Source organism: Biomphalaria glabrata, chromosome 3 (genome assembly GCF_947242115.1).
Source record: "Biomphalaria glabrata chromosome 3, xgBioGlab47.1, whole genome shotgun sequence".
Classification (NCBI taxonomy): Eukaryota; Metazoa; Mollusca; class Gastropoda; family Planorbidae; genus Biomphalaria; species Biomphalaria glabrata.
The window spans coordinates 40,950,855-40,968,782 of NC_074713.1; the positions used below are offsets into that span (position 1 = coordinate 40,950,855).

Genomic DNA, 17,928 nt, shown 5'->3' on the forward strand with positions numbered 1-17,928 from the left:
ATGTTAGCTTTAGGATAATTATTTATACTATTGGCAACTCGTTATATGTCAATAGTGACTGCAATACTTATATTTTCTGAGTTTTAGGTCAAAAGTTTTGTTTTTGTGAGCCCTTTTCTTTTTTAAATGTATTTTTCTTTTCTTGTTAAATTTGTTTAGTCTGAAATGTTGATCTCTAGTTTGAATGTTTGTGAACATTCCTCTTGGAGAAACTGTCATTGTTCTAGCTGCTGTTTCTCTGCTTCATTAACCCAGAAAATGCATTTTATGGTCTTGTTCCGGGTAGAATTTTAGATGTAAGTTATTTATTGATTTGTGGAAAGCTATTTCATCTAACTGGGATTTAATGTTTTCTCTATTATTGGATATTTGATTTTTACGTTCTTGTAAGTTTCCTATATGATTGTTGAGGAATTAAAAAAAAACATTTCTACTACAATAATGATTTCCTATTAGTTCTAACAATTTGTCTAAATATCTATTTCTACAAATACTTCAGCCAATCAAAGAGTTAAATGTATAGTGATCACCAAATTGGATACATGTAACTTATATTGACCCCCCCCCCCCCTTGTTTCATTATTTTCCTCAATTCTTTGATCTTGGTATACAAATATTTGTTTTAAGTGGGTTACTAATTGGAGGTGCCAGGTGACAAGCCTCCACTGACAGCTATTGAATCTCCTTGACTTACTTCATGCTTACTATACACACATTGAGACACAGAAACAAAAGAGACTAGAGACAATGTTTATATTAAAGAAACAGTTTATTGTGTGACCTTCTTTAATGATGTCATCAGAACAGTCATAATAAAGTATACAGTTCAAAACCATCTTGTTCCAATGGCAGCCATCTTGTATTGTCAAGGCAACCAGTTGTGTGTGTGATGGTAAATAATTATGAAAAAAAAAATCATGATTGTAAGTCTTCCAATTGGGAGGGGGGGAGCGGGGGCGGGCTATAAATATACAGAACTATATACATACTGTCATCACAGGTATTCGTAGGTGGAAACATAGCATCTTGGCGAGAAGAGAGACACACACGCACACACACTTTGTTCAGACAACAACGTACACTGCTTTGCTACAAGCTGCACATGGACACAGCTGTGAGGGATGTATACAGGCTGGACACAACTGTGATAGATGTGTACATGATTGATACAGCTGTGAGGGACATGTACAAGATGGACATAGCTGTGAGGGATGTATACATGATGGACACCTCTACGAGGGATGACATGACAGACACAGCTATGAGGATGAATACATGGTGGACACAGCTGTGAGGGATGTTACAACACAGCTATGAAAGCCATATACATGCTGCACTAATAAAAGATATCTGAATGTTACAAGATAGAAATAAATTGTAACTTAAAATTTCTCTGCAAGTTTTTTGTTTTCCTAAGCTAGTGTATCCTTACTTCTTGAATGATGGAATCCCTCAGTGCTAGTACTCTGTGACCCTACCCACTGTGCAATACGTCACTAATCTAGTAACCATAGTGTCACTTGCACATTTCTATTTTGGTAGGAACTCTATATAAAAGCTACTTTTAGGCAGGTATACAGCAGTGAATAGATTTAGCCCTCATTGTGGTTTTAACTGAACAAGTATTACAGATTTTGATCAATCTCATAAGCAAGCTTTTAAACATACATTCACAAGAAGGGCTGACATTTAACAGTTACTCTTTTACAGTCAATCACACCTTCAATCATCCATAAATATATTTATTAAACAAAAATATGCCAGCACTAAAAAAAAAAAAGATTAATCATCCCTTAATTGATAAAAGGCTCACTGCCCCTCAATCATACATAATTTAATTAATGACCTAGCAGTCACAATGAAGTTCATAGAGTGACTAACATTCAATCAATTTATAATTTAGAAGTAACATAGAAAGTCAATCATTGTAATTACATAGTAAATTTAACATTCAAAAGTTTTCATCATTAAAACTAAGGTAACAAAACAAACCAATCATTGGCATGCTAACCAAGTTTCTGTCTGGACTAAATGATCTCCTCAGAATACACAAACAGAGAAAAAGGTTTTGCACTTAGTTTTTTGTTTCTATATGCTAAGATAATAGAAGTAACAATCAAAACAATGGGATCCACAAAAAAAGGAAAATAAAACAATTTCTGGAACACAATTTAAAAAAAAAAAAAAGGACAACCTTTAGTTTCTATGAGCAGAAAGAAGATCTCATTGACAGAGAATAAACAAACTGAAGGACAGATTATGCTTCTAAATAAACATCTTGATTTTAATGTGCAGATGAAATGCCAAGAGATTCTAATCAGACTGTGGTCAACATTCTTGCCTATGATCAAGGCGGAGTCATCTTACATATAAACAGATCTACACACGCCAAAAAATGAAGTCTTTATACATTATTCTACAGAGAAATATACACAAGTGATATAGGCCAGTGCCGTGGCCGGACAAGATGTGTTGTATCTACATGACGTATAGATTTGACTAGCATAAAGCATTGGCCCTGGTTGAAACATAAAGACTGCCAACATCATGTCTGTCATAAATATATATGTATGTCCATGTTGTCCTATGTCACACAATAATCATCTATGTGTGTCCTATCCTTATGTCATCCAATAATCATCTATGTGTCCTTATGTCATCCAATAGTCATCTGTGTGTGTCTTATCCTTCCTTATGCAATAATCACCTTTGTCCTTATGTCTTCCATTTGTCACCTACGAGTCATGTCCTTATGTCATCCAATGGTCACCTACGAGTCATGTCCTTATGTCATCCAATGGTCATCAGTTAGTCCTGTCCTAATGTCATCCAATATTCACCTATGTGTGTCCTGTCCTTATGTCATGCAATAGTCACCTATGTGTGTCCTATCCTCATGTCATTCAATAGTCACCTATGTGTGTCCTATCCTCATGTCAAAACAAAGTTTAAAAAAATGATCTATATATAAATATGAAGCTGTCATCCAAAAAGAAAAACAAATTGAAGTGTATAAAAACAAATAATTTAACATACTGTACACAAAGTTGTAATAAAAAAAAAATACATAAGAAAAAAAACATTATTTATACTGCTGCCATTTGGTTCGTCCCAGGAAAGCAAGCAATTGTGAAGACTAACCACAAAGACAGACTTTAGATAGTAGTGTCTCGCTATTCCTTTCACGTCTTGGTTTTTTTAAGCAAAGCTTGATTTTTTTTGGCCCATTTGATAACGAATTTTAATCAGAACAGATGATCTGACCCAGCTAGCCAAAACACCTCAGCATAAAGTGATTAGGGTCATCAGCTAGATAACTTAACACATAGGGTCTGAGAAAAAAAAAAGTCATTCAGCTAGATGACTTGATCATTTAGTCTTTTAGTGCTTTATTATCTGACTGAAATCACCCAGCTTCATCAGTAGGCCAGATTTTTTAGTGCAGACGTTCTGACTCTGACAAGATGGAATGTTTAGAATGATTGAAAACATTGAAGTCAAAGTCAAGGTCACTGGGAACTAATTTGTTCAACTCAAAGAGAAAGAAAAGTGGAAGAAGAAATTCAAACAAAATGCCAGACACACAGCAATGGCTCCAAGCTTATCTGTCAAACCAACTGTTGAATATGGAGAAAGTTTGGCCCAAATCAAATAAGAAATCAAGACAAAAATGTTTTCTAACAAGAAATACTTACTTTCACATGAAGCATGCATTTGAAGGAGACATATACACAAGCTTACAATACTAGGACCAAAAACTACTGGAGATAGATATTCAATCTGGCAATGACAGTGGAACAGTAAAATCTGGCAATGAAAGTAGAACATCTTTCTTTCTCTCCCAAGTAACAGGATAATTTTACCAAAAAAAAAATAAATTATAAAAATAATCACAAAATATTTTGCATAGAATCAACATTCCAAAAGAGTTTTCAATGACTATTTGAATTCCATTCTCTTGACCAAAGATTAAATGTAGACTTCATAAGAGATGCTGCTCTAGGGGCTACACTCAAGTCCCTGATGTCATTCTGATTCTTCACCAGCCATTCTCAGTAAATAATGATCATAAAAATATAAAGTAAATAGAATATTTCTACTATTCAATCGTAACCTCTATCAACTAGTGATACTTTGGATTATTCATTGTGAACAAATGACAATTTCACATAACTCCATTTTTCTATAAAAATGAAATGGTAATGAAACCTGGCTAGTTACACGACTCTAGAGCAACTTTTAAAGTTAATTGCCTGATTGGTAAAAATATTTGTCTAAATTTATTTTGGTATAAAAATGTATTTTAAATATGTCAGAAATAAATAAACATGAAAGTTGAATCACTGGAGGATCAAGTCAACATGAACATGTTTAATACAATGTCAAGTCAACATGAACATGTTTAATACAATGTCAAGTCAACTCTTCAGGCTGTATGCAATCTTTAGTCAACTTGCCCACTGAATCAACACTGCATTCTAAATGCAACTTTTAGGAGGGGGGGGATCAACATTGCATTCTGAAACTATATGTGTAACTGCATACTGTATGCAATTTTAAAGTCAACATAGCATGCATAGAAAAATGTGAAGAATTGTTCAACTTTGACAGATCATCCTGTTAGGATATGTATGCCCTGAACTTGAAAATGTAGTTCATGTCTGAATAGTATCTCCAGTGAACATTAAGTTCAATGCAAGTCTTGTACAGGAATGAAGACGTTCAGAGTCAACAAGTCAGAAAGAAGATTGGGACGGGGAGGGGGAAGGCATTAGCCGACTCCACCTACCACTTCCAAACATGGGCATATTAGCCTGACTCCACCTACCATTTCCAAACATGGGCATTAGCCTGACTCCACCTACCACTTCCAAACATGGGCAAAGGAAGAGAAATATTTATACACAATTGTTCATGTCAATAGAGAATGAAACAACAACATGCCTTAGTTTAAAGTTCTGCATAAAACAACAGGCTGTAACAGGAGGAATTGTACAATAGCTTCAAGTCAGCTCCGCAAACGTTTCTCTGGAACGGCGGTCAGTGTGTGCTATACAGCGCTGAGTGATATGCAAGGTCTCTGTCTCCTACAGAAGAAGCTATCCGCAAATTAAGGTAATCCAACAGTGGATATATCCATCTAGTGTGCGAGTGTGGAAAGTAGATCAGACTTCTGTAGCTAAGTAATCTTCATCATAGCGCAAGTGACGAAGGTAAGCTGGTGGCTGCTGCTGCTGTGGTGCAATGGTGACTGGAGAAGCCAATGAGGCGCTGTAGCCTTTCAGTGGAGGACTGTCTTTCATGCCTTGCTCTGAACCACTAGGCCTCAACTGTCCTGAGGATTTCACTAGGACATGACTGGAATGGTCAGGGTGATGGCCTCTGGGGAAAAGAACAAATAACACTTATAAGCATTGTTAAGCACAAGAGAACAACTTTTCAAACAATCATATTACACAAATTTGCTTCACTATTTGAATAGGACATCTAAATATTATTGAAACCTTTAGATATTGCTACGTAACAAAATATTTGATTTAAATTTCTAGGGGTAAGGTTATGTGCTTGCCACTGAGATGCATGGTGAAACACTAATGAAAGATTTGGTTGCTGTACAAGAGTTTAGCCAGATTTAACACATCATCATAAGACTTCCTTGTTGGTTATTTGCTTCAAAGAATTGTTTTCTCTGCCTGACAAGTTATCAAACTTCTTAGTGTGCTAGTCCACAAAGCCATGGAAATGTATGAAGTGAATTTAGTATTACATATTTCAGCTGCATTATGGTGTGAGCTTTTTTATAGCCCCCCCCCCCCCCCCCCCCCCCCAATCCACTTTAACTGAACAGACACAAAATAGAGCAGTGAGATTCATAACAAACGAATATTCACATTTGACTAGAGTAACACCTTTAGTAAAATCACTAAATTTAGAAAGCCTTCAGGACAGAAGGCTCAAAAGTAAAGTAGCAATCATACATAAAACACTGAACCATAATCTTCAAATACAAAAACAAAATTTAATAAAATACTCTGAAAGACACAAAGATAAAGGCACATTCCTCGTCCCATATGCTAGGACAAATTTGTACAAATACTCCTTCTTCCCTAGTGCTATTAGAGCATGGAATGGGTTGCCTGAGCTAGCCAGGAAAACCAGTGACTTGGCAGAATTTAAGTCATTGGTTAATATGCATGACTAAATGCATGACGCGTAGGACGTAATCATCTTCTTTTTTGAAGTAACGTCTGTATTATATAAGATAAGATAACTAATAGCTTAGGGTAATGTCTTAAGTAATGTAGGTAGTGTAATAGATTTACTGTATGGCTGAATACTTTTACATTATAACCCTAGTACAAAGGTACATGGACAGAAACAACTAGAGCAAATTAAAGGTATTTCAATCTCTGATAACAAACTATACCCACATAATGGAGGCAGCACCATGTGTTGGATGTATTCTTAGCTTGTTCATGGATGAACATGTGGTCTACATTGGAAGCTAATTAAACTTAATACACTGAGATTCATAACAAACGAATATTCACATTTGACTAGAGTAACACCTTTAGTAAAATCACTAAATTTAGAAAGCCTTCAGGACAGAAGGCTCAAAAGTAAAGTAGCAATCATACATAAAACACTGAACCATAATCTTCAAATACAAAAACAAAATTTAATAAAATACTCTGAAAGACACAAAGATAAAGGCACATTCCTCGTCCCATATGCTAGGACAAATTTGTACAAATACTCCTTCTTCCCTAGTGCTATTAGAGCATGGAATGGGTTGCCTGAGCTAGCCAGGAAAACCAGTGACTTGGCAGAATTTAAGTCATTGGTTAATATGCATGACTAAATGCATGAAGCGTAGGACGTAATCATCTTCTTTTTTGAAGTAACGTCTGTATTATATAAGATAAGATAACTGATAGCTTAGGGTAATGTCTTAAGTAATGTAGGTAGTGTAATAGATTTACTGTATGGCTGAATACTTTTACATTATAACCCTAGTACAAAGGTACATGGACAGAAACAACTAGAGCAAATTAAAGGTATTTCAATCTCTGATAACAAACTATACCCACATAATGGAGGCAGCACCATGTGTTGGATGTATTCTTAGCTTGTTCATGGATGAACATGTGGTCTACATTGGAAGCTAATTAAACTTAATACACTTTTTTTTTTGGTAAATATAAGCTGAGAGACTGACGCTTTTGAGAGAGAGAATATTTAGGTTTATGTATCAGATCATTTGTTAAGGTCTAGTTTACAAACAACATAAATCTTTTCAAATTTAAAATATAAAAAATTTACAATTTAAAAAAATTGTATAAACTAATCCCTATATTTACCTGTTTGCTGTCCCTGTGTCTATCTGTAATGAATCCACGTTAAGTCTCCTGAATGGTGGTTCATAGGCCTGAATGTCTGCATTTTTAGATCCACCAACAGATATAACTGCACTAGAGCAAGAGGGGTACTCCATAGGATCATCAAGCATCTGTTTGCTCTTGGAAATCTGCATGACAGAAGCCGTGCTGCCTGCCACATCAGAGCCACCACAGTCCCCTGAGAGCATGAACTGTTTTGCCTTAAGCTTGTTAATATCCTGCTGTTCTTCATTGCTGATCTTGATGCTGGATGAGTTGGATGCGGATGGTGGGATGGAGCTGAAAGTATCCCCGCATTTGTTGTTCATGTTGTTGATGTAGTTGTGCTCCCTGGCAAGATTCTCGAGGTTGTCTTGCGTGTGGCGCTGGTTCAGGAAGGACCGCTTGCGACACAAGAAAAATGTAACAACTATAATGATGATAATCAAGGGTATTCCTCCGCCAACACACACTATAACAAGCATCTCCGTTAAGCTCAGGCCAGTTTCCTTCTCTTGGCTGGAACTGGGTGTGGGCAACATATCAATTGGTGCATTGGTTGTTGTAATTTTCTGATCTGTAGTTGGCAATGCTCCAGTGTTTGTGTTTCTGATAAGTGTGTCATTACTGGCAGCCACCACTCTCTCAGAGAGTTGGCAATTTTTGCCCCAAAAGCCAAAAGGACATGAGCAAGAGTAATCGCCCAAGAGGTCAGTACAGGTCCCACCATTAAGGCAAGGGTGCAGCTTACACTCTTTGACCTGCACACTGCAGTCTTTACCAGAAAAGCCTGGTTTGCACTCACAGCTAAAGTCATTAATTTCATCGGTACAGATGCCACCATTGGCGCACGGCCTCATCTCGCAGTCATTGACATTATCCTGGCACAGAGATCCCACAAAGCCAGCCATGCACTGACACCTGTAGCCATTGACTGCGTCAATACAAATGCCGTTGTTTAGGCATGGCTTGTACTTGCAGTCATCATCATTGATCTGACACTCAGAGCCGCTGAAACCCTGCTGACAAACACAGCGGTAGCCATTGAGCTGGTCACTGCAGCGGCCATCTAAAAAGATTGAAAAACAAAACCATTTAGGAATAAAATAATTGTGCCTTAACCACTGTCAATGTTTACTGTCAAGCTATTGTAAGACATACATGACAAGATCAATGGCTGGCAAATGTTACACATATAGGTCAGTGATCAATATCTCCACCACCGTCTCCCCTCTCTATTCACATGTTAAATATGACACAGCTGCAGCTCTATGCAATCACTCAAGCAAACACAGTGAGGAACTGTCAACATAAACAATGAAAGGGAGAGATGGTAGACAGACTGCAAGATTAGAATGTTACTAACCGTTCTGACAAGGGGATGACAGACATTCGTTGATATCCTGTTCACAATTTCGGCCAGTCAACCCAGCCGGGCAGACACAGTAGTAAGTCTCATCTTTCTCTATGCAGGTGCCGCCATACAGGCACGGGCTAGCTTTGCAGGACATAGCCTCCCTCTCACATTGACGACCATAGAACCCTTGAGGACACTGACACTGGAAGCCATTGCCAATATCCTGAAATATATACACCATTGAAATTAACACTCGGGTATATGAAAGTGAACATAGGGTAATGTATGAATAACTGATTAACAAAGGAAAAAAAAAGTGGGGATAATTATTACAGCAGGGGGGGGGGGGGGGCAACCCTCACCTTACAAACTCCATTGTTCATACAGGGCTTGGACTTGCAGTCATCTAGCTCTCGTTCACAATTATCTCCAGTGTAGCTCCCAACACAGTTGCATGTGTAGCTCCCCTGTCCCGTGTTGGTACAAATACCATTATTTCTACAAGGCTTGTGGTGAGTGCAGAAATTAAGGTCTGTGGAGGAAAAAAAAAAGCAGACACCCATCATTAAGCATGAGCCACAACAGTGTTTTGATACCTAGAAAGACCAGCCGACAAACAAGATGGCAACAAGGCCCACACAGAATTAAAACTGGTGCTGGGTTCTCACCTTGATTACAGAACAGGCCACCCCAGCCTTCCTGACAGTTACACTGCCAGGGTCTCTCACAGGATCCTCTCTGACAGCCAGGGTATGGGATACACTCTTTGCAGTAGGTACCTTGCCAGCCCAATTTGCACCTACAAAAAACATACAAGTCTTTGGTAAATTTTCTGGTTGAAACAATTATCTAGGTCTAGAAGCTAATACTTTTGGACAAAGTCCTGTACATTTTGAGTATCATAAGACAGCAATTAATTGTCCTAGCTTAATATATTACTATTATTATATATTGCTTGTTAAGTCTGTAGGCCTACATTTAAAAATTAAACCATTAAAAGTAAATGTTAAATTTTCTGCGTCTGTGAGTTTGTATATTTAATCATGTTATACTTACTTGCATTCATTGGGCTGGTCGCAGAATCCATTGGCTGCATCACAACCAGGTAAACAAACAGCTGGAAATACACAGGTCAGTGAACAAGTTAGTTGAAAACAAAAAAAAAGTACTAAGCTGTATATTCTAGTGATCAGGATGTTTGGGGAGAAATATCTTGGAAGAATGACTCATTGTGCAGTCAGTGAAATTACAGAACAGAGTCCTACACTAGTCATAATAGCATGTCTGAACAAAGACTTGGCCTACACAAGTTGTCAATATGGAGCTTGTTTATTGACTTCAACTGAATCCATTTTCTGGGTCAATACAAAAATATTTTGTTTCCTTCTCTACCCATCAGTTTTCACATTTTTTAAAAAAAGTTGTAGTCTAGACAACACATAGCAACCAATTCATTGCTTTGATTTCCCGACATGTAGCTAAAGTATTCTTGAGTGTTTTGATCAAGGTACTGTTAGTCCTATCAATGGAAAGGTGCAAAAAAAATAATAAAATAAAAAAAATATTCACCTGTATCGCAGTAGCGGCCATCCCAGCCATCCATACAGACGAAGGAGCCATTAGCACTACAGGTGTAGTGTCCAAACTGGTCGTCCCTGGGGCGGCAGAGATCACTGCATTTGGCGCCATAGTAGTTCTTCTCGCAGACGAACCTGTAGGCGTAGACGAGCTGTTTAGTGCTGTTGTTGAAGGTTTCTGTGTAGTTGTACCACTCCGGACCGGAACTGGCGGCTCTGATGGTGGCCAGGCGAGCTATCAGCACCATCTGAACATCTACACGAGGGAGATAAGACAGATACTTCAGATATTGACTAAATTAGCTCCAAAATAAAAATATCTCGTGTTAAAGTAAAAGTCTGGGGGGTGTCTGTATCGGGTTTAGGGGGGGGGGGGAGGGGGGATACAAAATGATGGAAGGCACCAAGTCTACACAAGAAAAGCTGTTAACTTCCCTGGCGCCATTATTTGTGTGCCAAGCTGGTGGGCTAGGGTTATCAAACCATAATCTTCGGACGAGGAAAACAATCCGAAGATAAAAGAGTGAAGAAAGTAAATATTTAAAAGAGGGAAAGAGAATGAGCTCTGTCGCTTTCACGTGATCCTCTCTATCTCTTCACTGTTTCAGTCTCACGATAAAACAGTCGAAGCTTTGGAGATGCTTTCTCGCGAAGACAACATTTGGGAATATTACGATTACTTTGTACTTCATTGTTGTTGGCCTGAATTGAGGTTATTTTTTATCTCCACTCCGTTCCAATGAAAATAGAACTATCATCGGCGTAGGGATATCGCTTGAAACTGTAAGCTGGCTACATACAATACACTGGGACTACTATTTGTTAAAAATAGTCTTTGGGGATTCATAACAGACAGCAACGTAGAAAGTAGTTCCTTCAAGAATTATTCGTCATTAGAGCTGAAGAGATCACCGAAGAGATTTTCTTTTCATCTCGATGCTACAATGTTGAGGATATTTTGTCATTTGTATTGTAGTCTACCAGCTTACACATACTCCACATACAGACCATAGCGCACCTTATGTTTCCACGTAGTTCTGGGGAAAACTAAAAGCCAAACTTGGTATCAAGCTTACATGCACCGAATGAACATTTGTTTGAACAGATGTTTACATAATGATACAATCTGTGGACATAAATAGGCTTCCCTTCTAAGTGTTAAAGGCGAGTAGTCTTCAATGACGTATATTTTCTCAAGTTTTATAGTTATACTGATACAGAAGTATTGGACAGTGACCCTTTCCCCAATGAACTGATTAATCTAGTTGGTCTTTCTACAGACTGAATAGTCTTTAACACTTGAAGTCTTATCGCGAACTAATGCCAGAGTTTTTCTCATCAGACTATTGTCTACTTGAAAACAAAAAAAAAAAACTCTTGAAAACAATTTGTGTCGCTGAATTCCACAAAACCTGGCTATCTGGCCACTAAACGATAGCAGCACAAAGATAGCGGCACTATTCCTTCTTTCATGGGAAGTGTGACACTGGGCGCACTGTGACAGTCTCAGTGTCAAGAGATGTTACCTTTCAAAGTGCTGTTGAGATTAAAAAAAAAAGGGGGGGGGTGTCTCTATCGGAGAGAAAGTACAAGGGCTCTATTAAGACAGCTTTGTAGGTTTATTTCAAGAAAGAGATGCCAATAAGCAACCGAATTGGGGGGGGGGGGCGCTAATTTGCAAACATTTTGGAGAATTATTAAAAGGTGGTGTTTGTGTTGGTGCACGGCACTCAAACGACAGTAAAAGTAAACTACTTATTCCCCCCCCCCCCCCAACCCCCTTTTTTTTTGTTATTTGTCGTATTCAATGTACTTTCTGTTTCTTCCACTGGGAGTGACAGCCCTTTGTATCCATTTGTTTGCGGCACTAACAGATGAGACTGGGCCATCAAACTATGGCTTCCTCCAAGGTTCACCCCAAAGACAGTACCGTGGGAACAGATGACCGCTAAGGCTGGACATAGGGTGGATATCTCGAACAGGTGGACACACGGACACTGGACAAGTGCAGTTATCTGTGATGGGTGGTGTGTGGGGAGGGGAGACCCTGACCTCGCACTAACCTTGATCTCAACCACCGCGCCCCACCCGAGCCCTACAGCAAGTCTACAAAGAGTGAGAGGGTGGGAGTGGGGGTAGAAGGACCTGTGCCATATGTTCTCACCAGGTGAGGGAAATGGGGTCAAGGCGACCGGTGTTTAGCTAGGATAATGTTTGGAGCTGTCACTGGTTTCATACACCGAGTTCAATTAAGACCAAAAAAAAAAGATAAAGGGAAGGGGGGGGGGCGCTGAACATTTGATATATTGGTTGTCTCTAAGTATATATTGGTTGTCTTTAAGTATATATTGGTTGTCTTTAAGTATATATTGGTTGTCTTTAAGTATATATTGGTTGTTGTTTAAAGTGTTAGCTACTTAGTCTAGAAAGTGTACCTAGCCCTTTCAGCAAACTTGGCGACAGACAGTGGCAACTTAACGGGGTATATCTTTTTTTTAAATGTGGTTTATCATACTGTTCTAATATTTTAGACACAGCATGTGAACAATATTTTCTTACCCCCCCCCCCTTTTTTTTTCTATCTTTTTGGTCGCACACTAGCCTGGCTAGTTGTCCTTGCTTGAAATCTAAATGAACTCTAGTCTTTACTATTGAGGCCTCGCGCTTTAAATACAAGTTCGTTTCACTTTTTGTTTCGGAATGTTAAAAGGGCGCAGTGATGCTTACTCACTTTGGGTTTTCTCTGAAAGCAGTCCCAGGTGGGTGCTTCGGTTTACCAACGTAATAGCACTAGATGTTGCCTGCATGTTGCAGTGTAAACAGAGGGATCTCTTCCGATGCACGGCGGCAGTAGATCTAGTAGTGGCCGTGCTAGAGAGGTCACGGCGTGTAGTATTGAATAACTCGTAGAATGTATGCGCTGGGAACCACCATGTGGGCCAAGCGACAGATGGCACGGGTCCGCTGTAACGTTGAACCCACTACAGCCAATCAAACACGGCCATACAGGTGACGGCGAGACGGCAGCCAATGGAAACCACCGTTTCGGGTGATCGGCCCCAACGACTCTTTTAAGCTATTGATAAAGCTGCCGCGATACAATACGGAGAGGGGGAGGGGAGACAAGGAGTTTTGATACTGAACCCAACACTTAAACATATCAAATATTTGCTGAGTGACAAACAAACAACAACGATATAATAAATAAGCATTTAATTTTTTTAAAATGTGAACATTCTTCAAGAAACTGTAAACATAGACTTTAATTCAAGAGTGATCCCGTGTGACTTTGCGAGGTGAGGCGAACTAGCTACTCACTAGTCTACAACCTCACCAACGTAGCACGCTTTCAGTGGGATACATCAACAGTGCTCTAGCGTGTATTTTAATTTTCTCTCTCTCTCTCTCTGAGCAGTTCTAACAGTCAAAGAATAAAAAAGATCAAAGGGAAGACAACTCTTTGTTGACATTACGAAACCGTGAGGACATTTCAGTTTCCTGAATTTCTGGGAATTACCGGCATTCTAAATATAACTAACATGCCCAAACCAATCCTAGCAGTGCAATAAACTCTAGATCTATGAGGTGTCTGATTGATACGTTTCCAACCAAATGTTCAGTTTGTCCCTACAATTATCAGATCGCATGTGTTCATGGCGATACAAGCGGGTGTTGTCAGAATATAGATTCTCAGTATTATTTTTTTTTATTGTAATCTATTTACAAATTATTTTTACACCCCCCCCCAAAAAAAAAAGTTGACCTTGAACTTGACAATAGTGAGAAGACTAGGGCACCCACAGAATGGAGATGTATTCAGCACGCCACGAGGTGGGGTGAACATTGTGTCCACAGGTGACAGACTATTAAAAGAAGACTTCATTGTCCTACCCCCTGGGAATGTCCAGTTTTCTCTCTCTCACAGAGCGCTCAGGGAGGAGGAAACCACAATATATGTGTGCGCAGTGTGAGGGGAGGGGGATCTTTTTTTCTGCTAGCTAATTTTTTATTTTGGCTGTGTGTGTGAGTTCCAGTTATTAAACTCACCTTTTCTGCTGGGTACATCCTGGGTCGTATCATGCCAAGCCTCGATGATCAAGGAGAAGTCCCCCTGAAACAAACAGAAACCAACAAATACAATAATGCAAACTCCAGTACAACATGCGCGCGCACCCAAGGAAGAGGATGATGAGGTGGAATGCCAGAGTTGATATGCATTTTATCACATTGTGTGTGTGTGTGGGGGGGGACACGACTGTTTAACTAGATAGCCTCCCTAACAAATGAGCTGCATGGCTAGATATGCAATACTTCCTAAACGACTATGAATATGGCCTTTGAACACAATATCAACATAGCCTTTTGTCCATACACAATACGAACACTGCCTTTTGTCTGTACGCAATATCAACGACATTAACATTTGTTTGCGTACATGTGTACAGTGAAAACAGTTTGGCCCCGACAAGAGGCGAGCTCGGATAAAAGGACATCACAGCATATTGTGAGCCATTGTTTTATTCATTTGCCCCATTCAAGACATACTTTTATTAGCACGCATTACTCGACACAATACAATGCGCAACAAAAGAAAGTAGCACCAGAGGGAGGGAGAAAGAGGGTATGTTGTATTATACAGTCAGATCTTTCAATAGATCTTGATTATGCAGTCCGTCGGGTGGTTTTTTTTCTTCTATTTTTGATTATAGCATCGCTTCCCTCTTCTGCCGTTTATCGATTACTTTTTTATTTTTTTGGTGGCTTGGCACAGGCTCAGATATCGATAAAATCTATAACCCATGAACAAATCCATCAGCAGACGATGACATGTCACTATGGTTACGTGTCAACAATGAGGGTCAGGATGTGCTTTTTTGTATGTGTATGTGGCTTTGTTGGTGTGTTATTGTGTGCATGTGTGTGTGTGGAAGTGTACGGGTGAGCCAGTGTCAGTTCTGTAAGCCAGTGTTGACGTTGGCCTGGAAGTGTGAGGCGTGGAATATGACAGAGTGTCTTGAAACATGTCAGTGGGTGGGAGGCCGGCCATACACATGACCCAGACGTTATTGGAAACATTTTCGTGTGTGTGTGTGTGTTGGGGCAGGTGAGAGATTTAAATCGTTAAAAGAGTTACATGCCGATACAGCATGTGTATACATTGGGGGGGGGGGGGGGGCAGTTCTACTCTCGATGGATGCATACTATTTAGATTTTAGTTTTTTTTCTAACTGCACGCTGTTCGGGTGAGCGGTTTGTCTTCTGGTGAAGGCTGTAGACCGTACAGAGGGCTCAAGAGACGTAAAGACAGTTGAATTCCATTGACCATAAGAATGGACTAAATATCTATTGAAATGTAATAATTGTAACAGTAGACCAGGAGCATTGAACAGGGCTGTTGAAAACATGTCGAAGTGGAAACTTAAGAACCGTTGAGACGGGAAAAGGGGGGGGGGAGAATTGATGAAGTAGTTAATAAACAATCCAGGTTCCAGACTATGTCACAGTGACATGCCAATAAGCGCCTACTGTATCAATAATTCCATGGACCCGGGGGACAGACGAGTAAACAGTACGGCCCGCCCACTCTTATCAATGCCATTAGTTCCTTAATTAAGATCAAGCCACGTTATCAAGCCAGGGCAAATAGCTTTTGACCACTGACAAAACAACAGCCATGCACTTTCCTGCCCTCTCTCGTTAGATTAAGCTCCCCCCCCCCTCCCACAAGATTGGACATGCGCTGGAGGGTGTGCCCCCATCTAACCGTTACGTCCTGGTGAACTAAGCAAAAACATTCATAATGTTAGCCTTGCATTCATGAGTTTCTTATCGGAGGGAGGGTTTCAGCAAAACAATTGGAAGTACAGGGAGTAGGGAGGGGGGCTACTGATAGGTCTTTATTTTGTTCTTTTCGTAGCGCTTTAAAGTACCCCCCTCCCCACATGTCTGAACACTAGCGTCGCCATTTTTATTATAATTATACGGGGGTTACACACATACATTAATCAGCAGTGCAAAAAACTAATGATTCAATGTCCAGACTGGTCTTCTAAGAAAAAAGGGGGGGTGTAGTGACGTAAACATTTAAAACAGATGAAATGGCAAATGATTGGGAGACCAATACAGTACATCTCAGGGATACACAATTAGCACACAATACCTTGGACTTAGTGGGTGCTATTGGGAAGCTTTGCGCGCGGCGCCCAGCCGTCTAGACAACTGAATAGATCTACCTGCAGCTGAGTGACCAGACTGACCACGCCGGTAAGTCACTAAGTATAGAGAACGGCGCATTTAAATCGCACCCGAAATACGAGGAAAGAGTGGCTACAAGTATATGACAAGTGAAGTGAGTGTGTGTGAGAGAAAGAGAGAGAGAGCGTGAGTGCCTACAAATGAAAAAGTTTACACAGAACTTGTCTACTCACTCAAGTCGCCGAGTAGACTCGGATTACAAGAATGTGCAAAACTATTTGCTGGTTCAATAAATGATACAAGTGAAGTTGGTTCTCTGCACGTGTCGAGTGCTCGCTACACAACGATTGGTCATCTATTCCATCTCGAGCTTAGTGAGCCTAACAACATAACGAGTGTGTGTGTCTGTGTATGTCTCAGAGCGGGTGGGTGCAGAGAGGACACATTTTAAAGACACTTGAATTGATGGGATACTTTTATATGATACCTTTTCGTCTCAAAAAGTACCAAAAATAAAATGACCAACATAATGGTACCGTGGTGAAACATTAAGTATGAAAGTTTAATGCAGGGGCTACCTACAAACCATCGGAGCCTTGGTTTGGGATTGTTATCTTAAACATTATTTCTTCGCCCCCATGTTGATACCAAGGGGGGGAAAAAGTTACGTCTGAACAGACACAACAGCCCCTCCTGTATCTCGCGCTATTCTCTCCACTTTCTCCTTGCTGCTCACCCCACACTATCTAGCGCGCGCTGCTCACCCCACAAATTGTACCGTTGCCTGTACCCGAAAACCACAAGAGTTATAAATAGAGCTTCCCAACCCCCTCCCTCCCCGTTTCACCTGAGTCTCAGGGCATGAAGATAAGTCCATGAGGAGGTGTTTACACAGGGAACTCAAGTTGTGCTCATCTTACGTGTGCATCGCTCTATCTGTCCATCCATCCATTTATCTACATTGTATGGACGTCCGTCTGTCTCTCCTTATCTCCCTATAGGCTAACTATACATGTCTCGTACAGCCAGCTCTGTACATTTATTGTCATTATAGGATGCTCAAGTTATAGCTACATCTTACCGAGTCTCCAAATGTTTAGGTACTGGCTACATAGTTGAAATATGCTTTAAGATATCGAACTCATTTTAAATTTAGAGAGTTCGGTTCTTCAACCAGTATTTTACTAAGCAGTATGAAGGAATAAAGCTATATCTTTTGAAAATCAAGATAAACTTCATACCAATGGAATCTGGAACTGTCGGAGTAGAGCGAGAATGAAGAAGTGAATACATTGACCATCCTCTCTATTCAATTAACTACAAACAACCAGCCATGAGAATAGTGCAAATATAGAGAGAGAAACAGGGGGAGAGGAGAGAACGAGAGATAGATGGATGGATAGATGGATGGATAGATGGA

At 39.8% G+C, this 17,928-nt stretch overlaps 1 protein-coding gene across 3 annotated transcripts in view; it reads right to left on the reverse strand.

Moving 5' to 3' along the window:
* Positions 1 to 750: 750 nt before the first annotated feature.
* The window catches only part of LOC106078170 (delta-like protein D), a 105,115-nt gene continuing 87,937 nt past the window's right edge, over positions 751 to 17,928 (reverse strand). For all 3 annotated transcript variants that reach the window (XM_013238960.2, XM_013238958.2, XM_013238959.2), the window contains exons 4-11: positions 14,361 to 14,424; positions 10,306 to 10,569; positions 9,793 to 9,853; positions 9,405 to 9,535; positions 9,099 to 9,268; positions 8,746 to 8,959; positions 7,362 to 8,448; positions 751 to 5,382 (exon numbers count right to left, since the gene is read on the reverse strand). In XM_013238960.2, the coding sequence (XP_013094414.2) occupies positions 5,166 to 5,382; positions 7,362 to 8,448; positions 8,746 to 8,959; positions 9,099 to 9,268; positions 9,405 to 9,535; positions 9,793 to 9,853; positions 10,306 to 10,569; positions 14,361 to 14,424 (2,208 nt within the window). In that variant the 3' untranslated portion in view covers positions 751 to 5,165. The remainder of the gene's footprint in view (positions 5,383 to 7,361; positions 8,449 to 8,745; positions 8,960 to 9,098; positions 9,269 to 9,404; positions 9,536 to 9,792; positions 9,854 to 10,305; positions 10,570 to 14,360; positions 14,425 to 17,928) is intronic.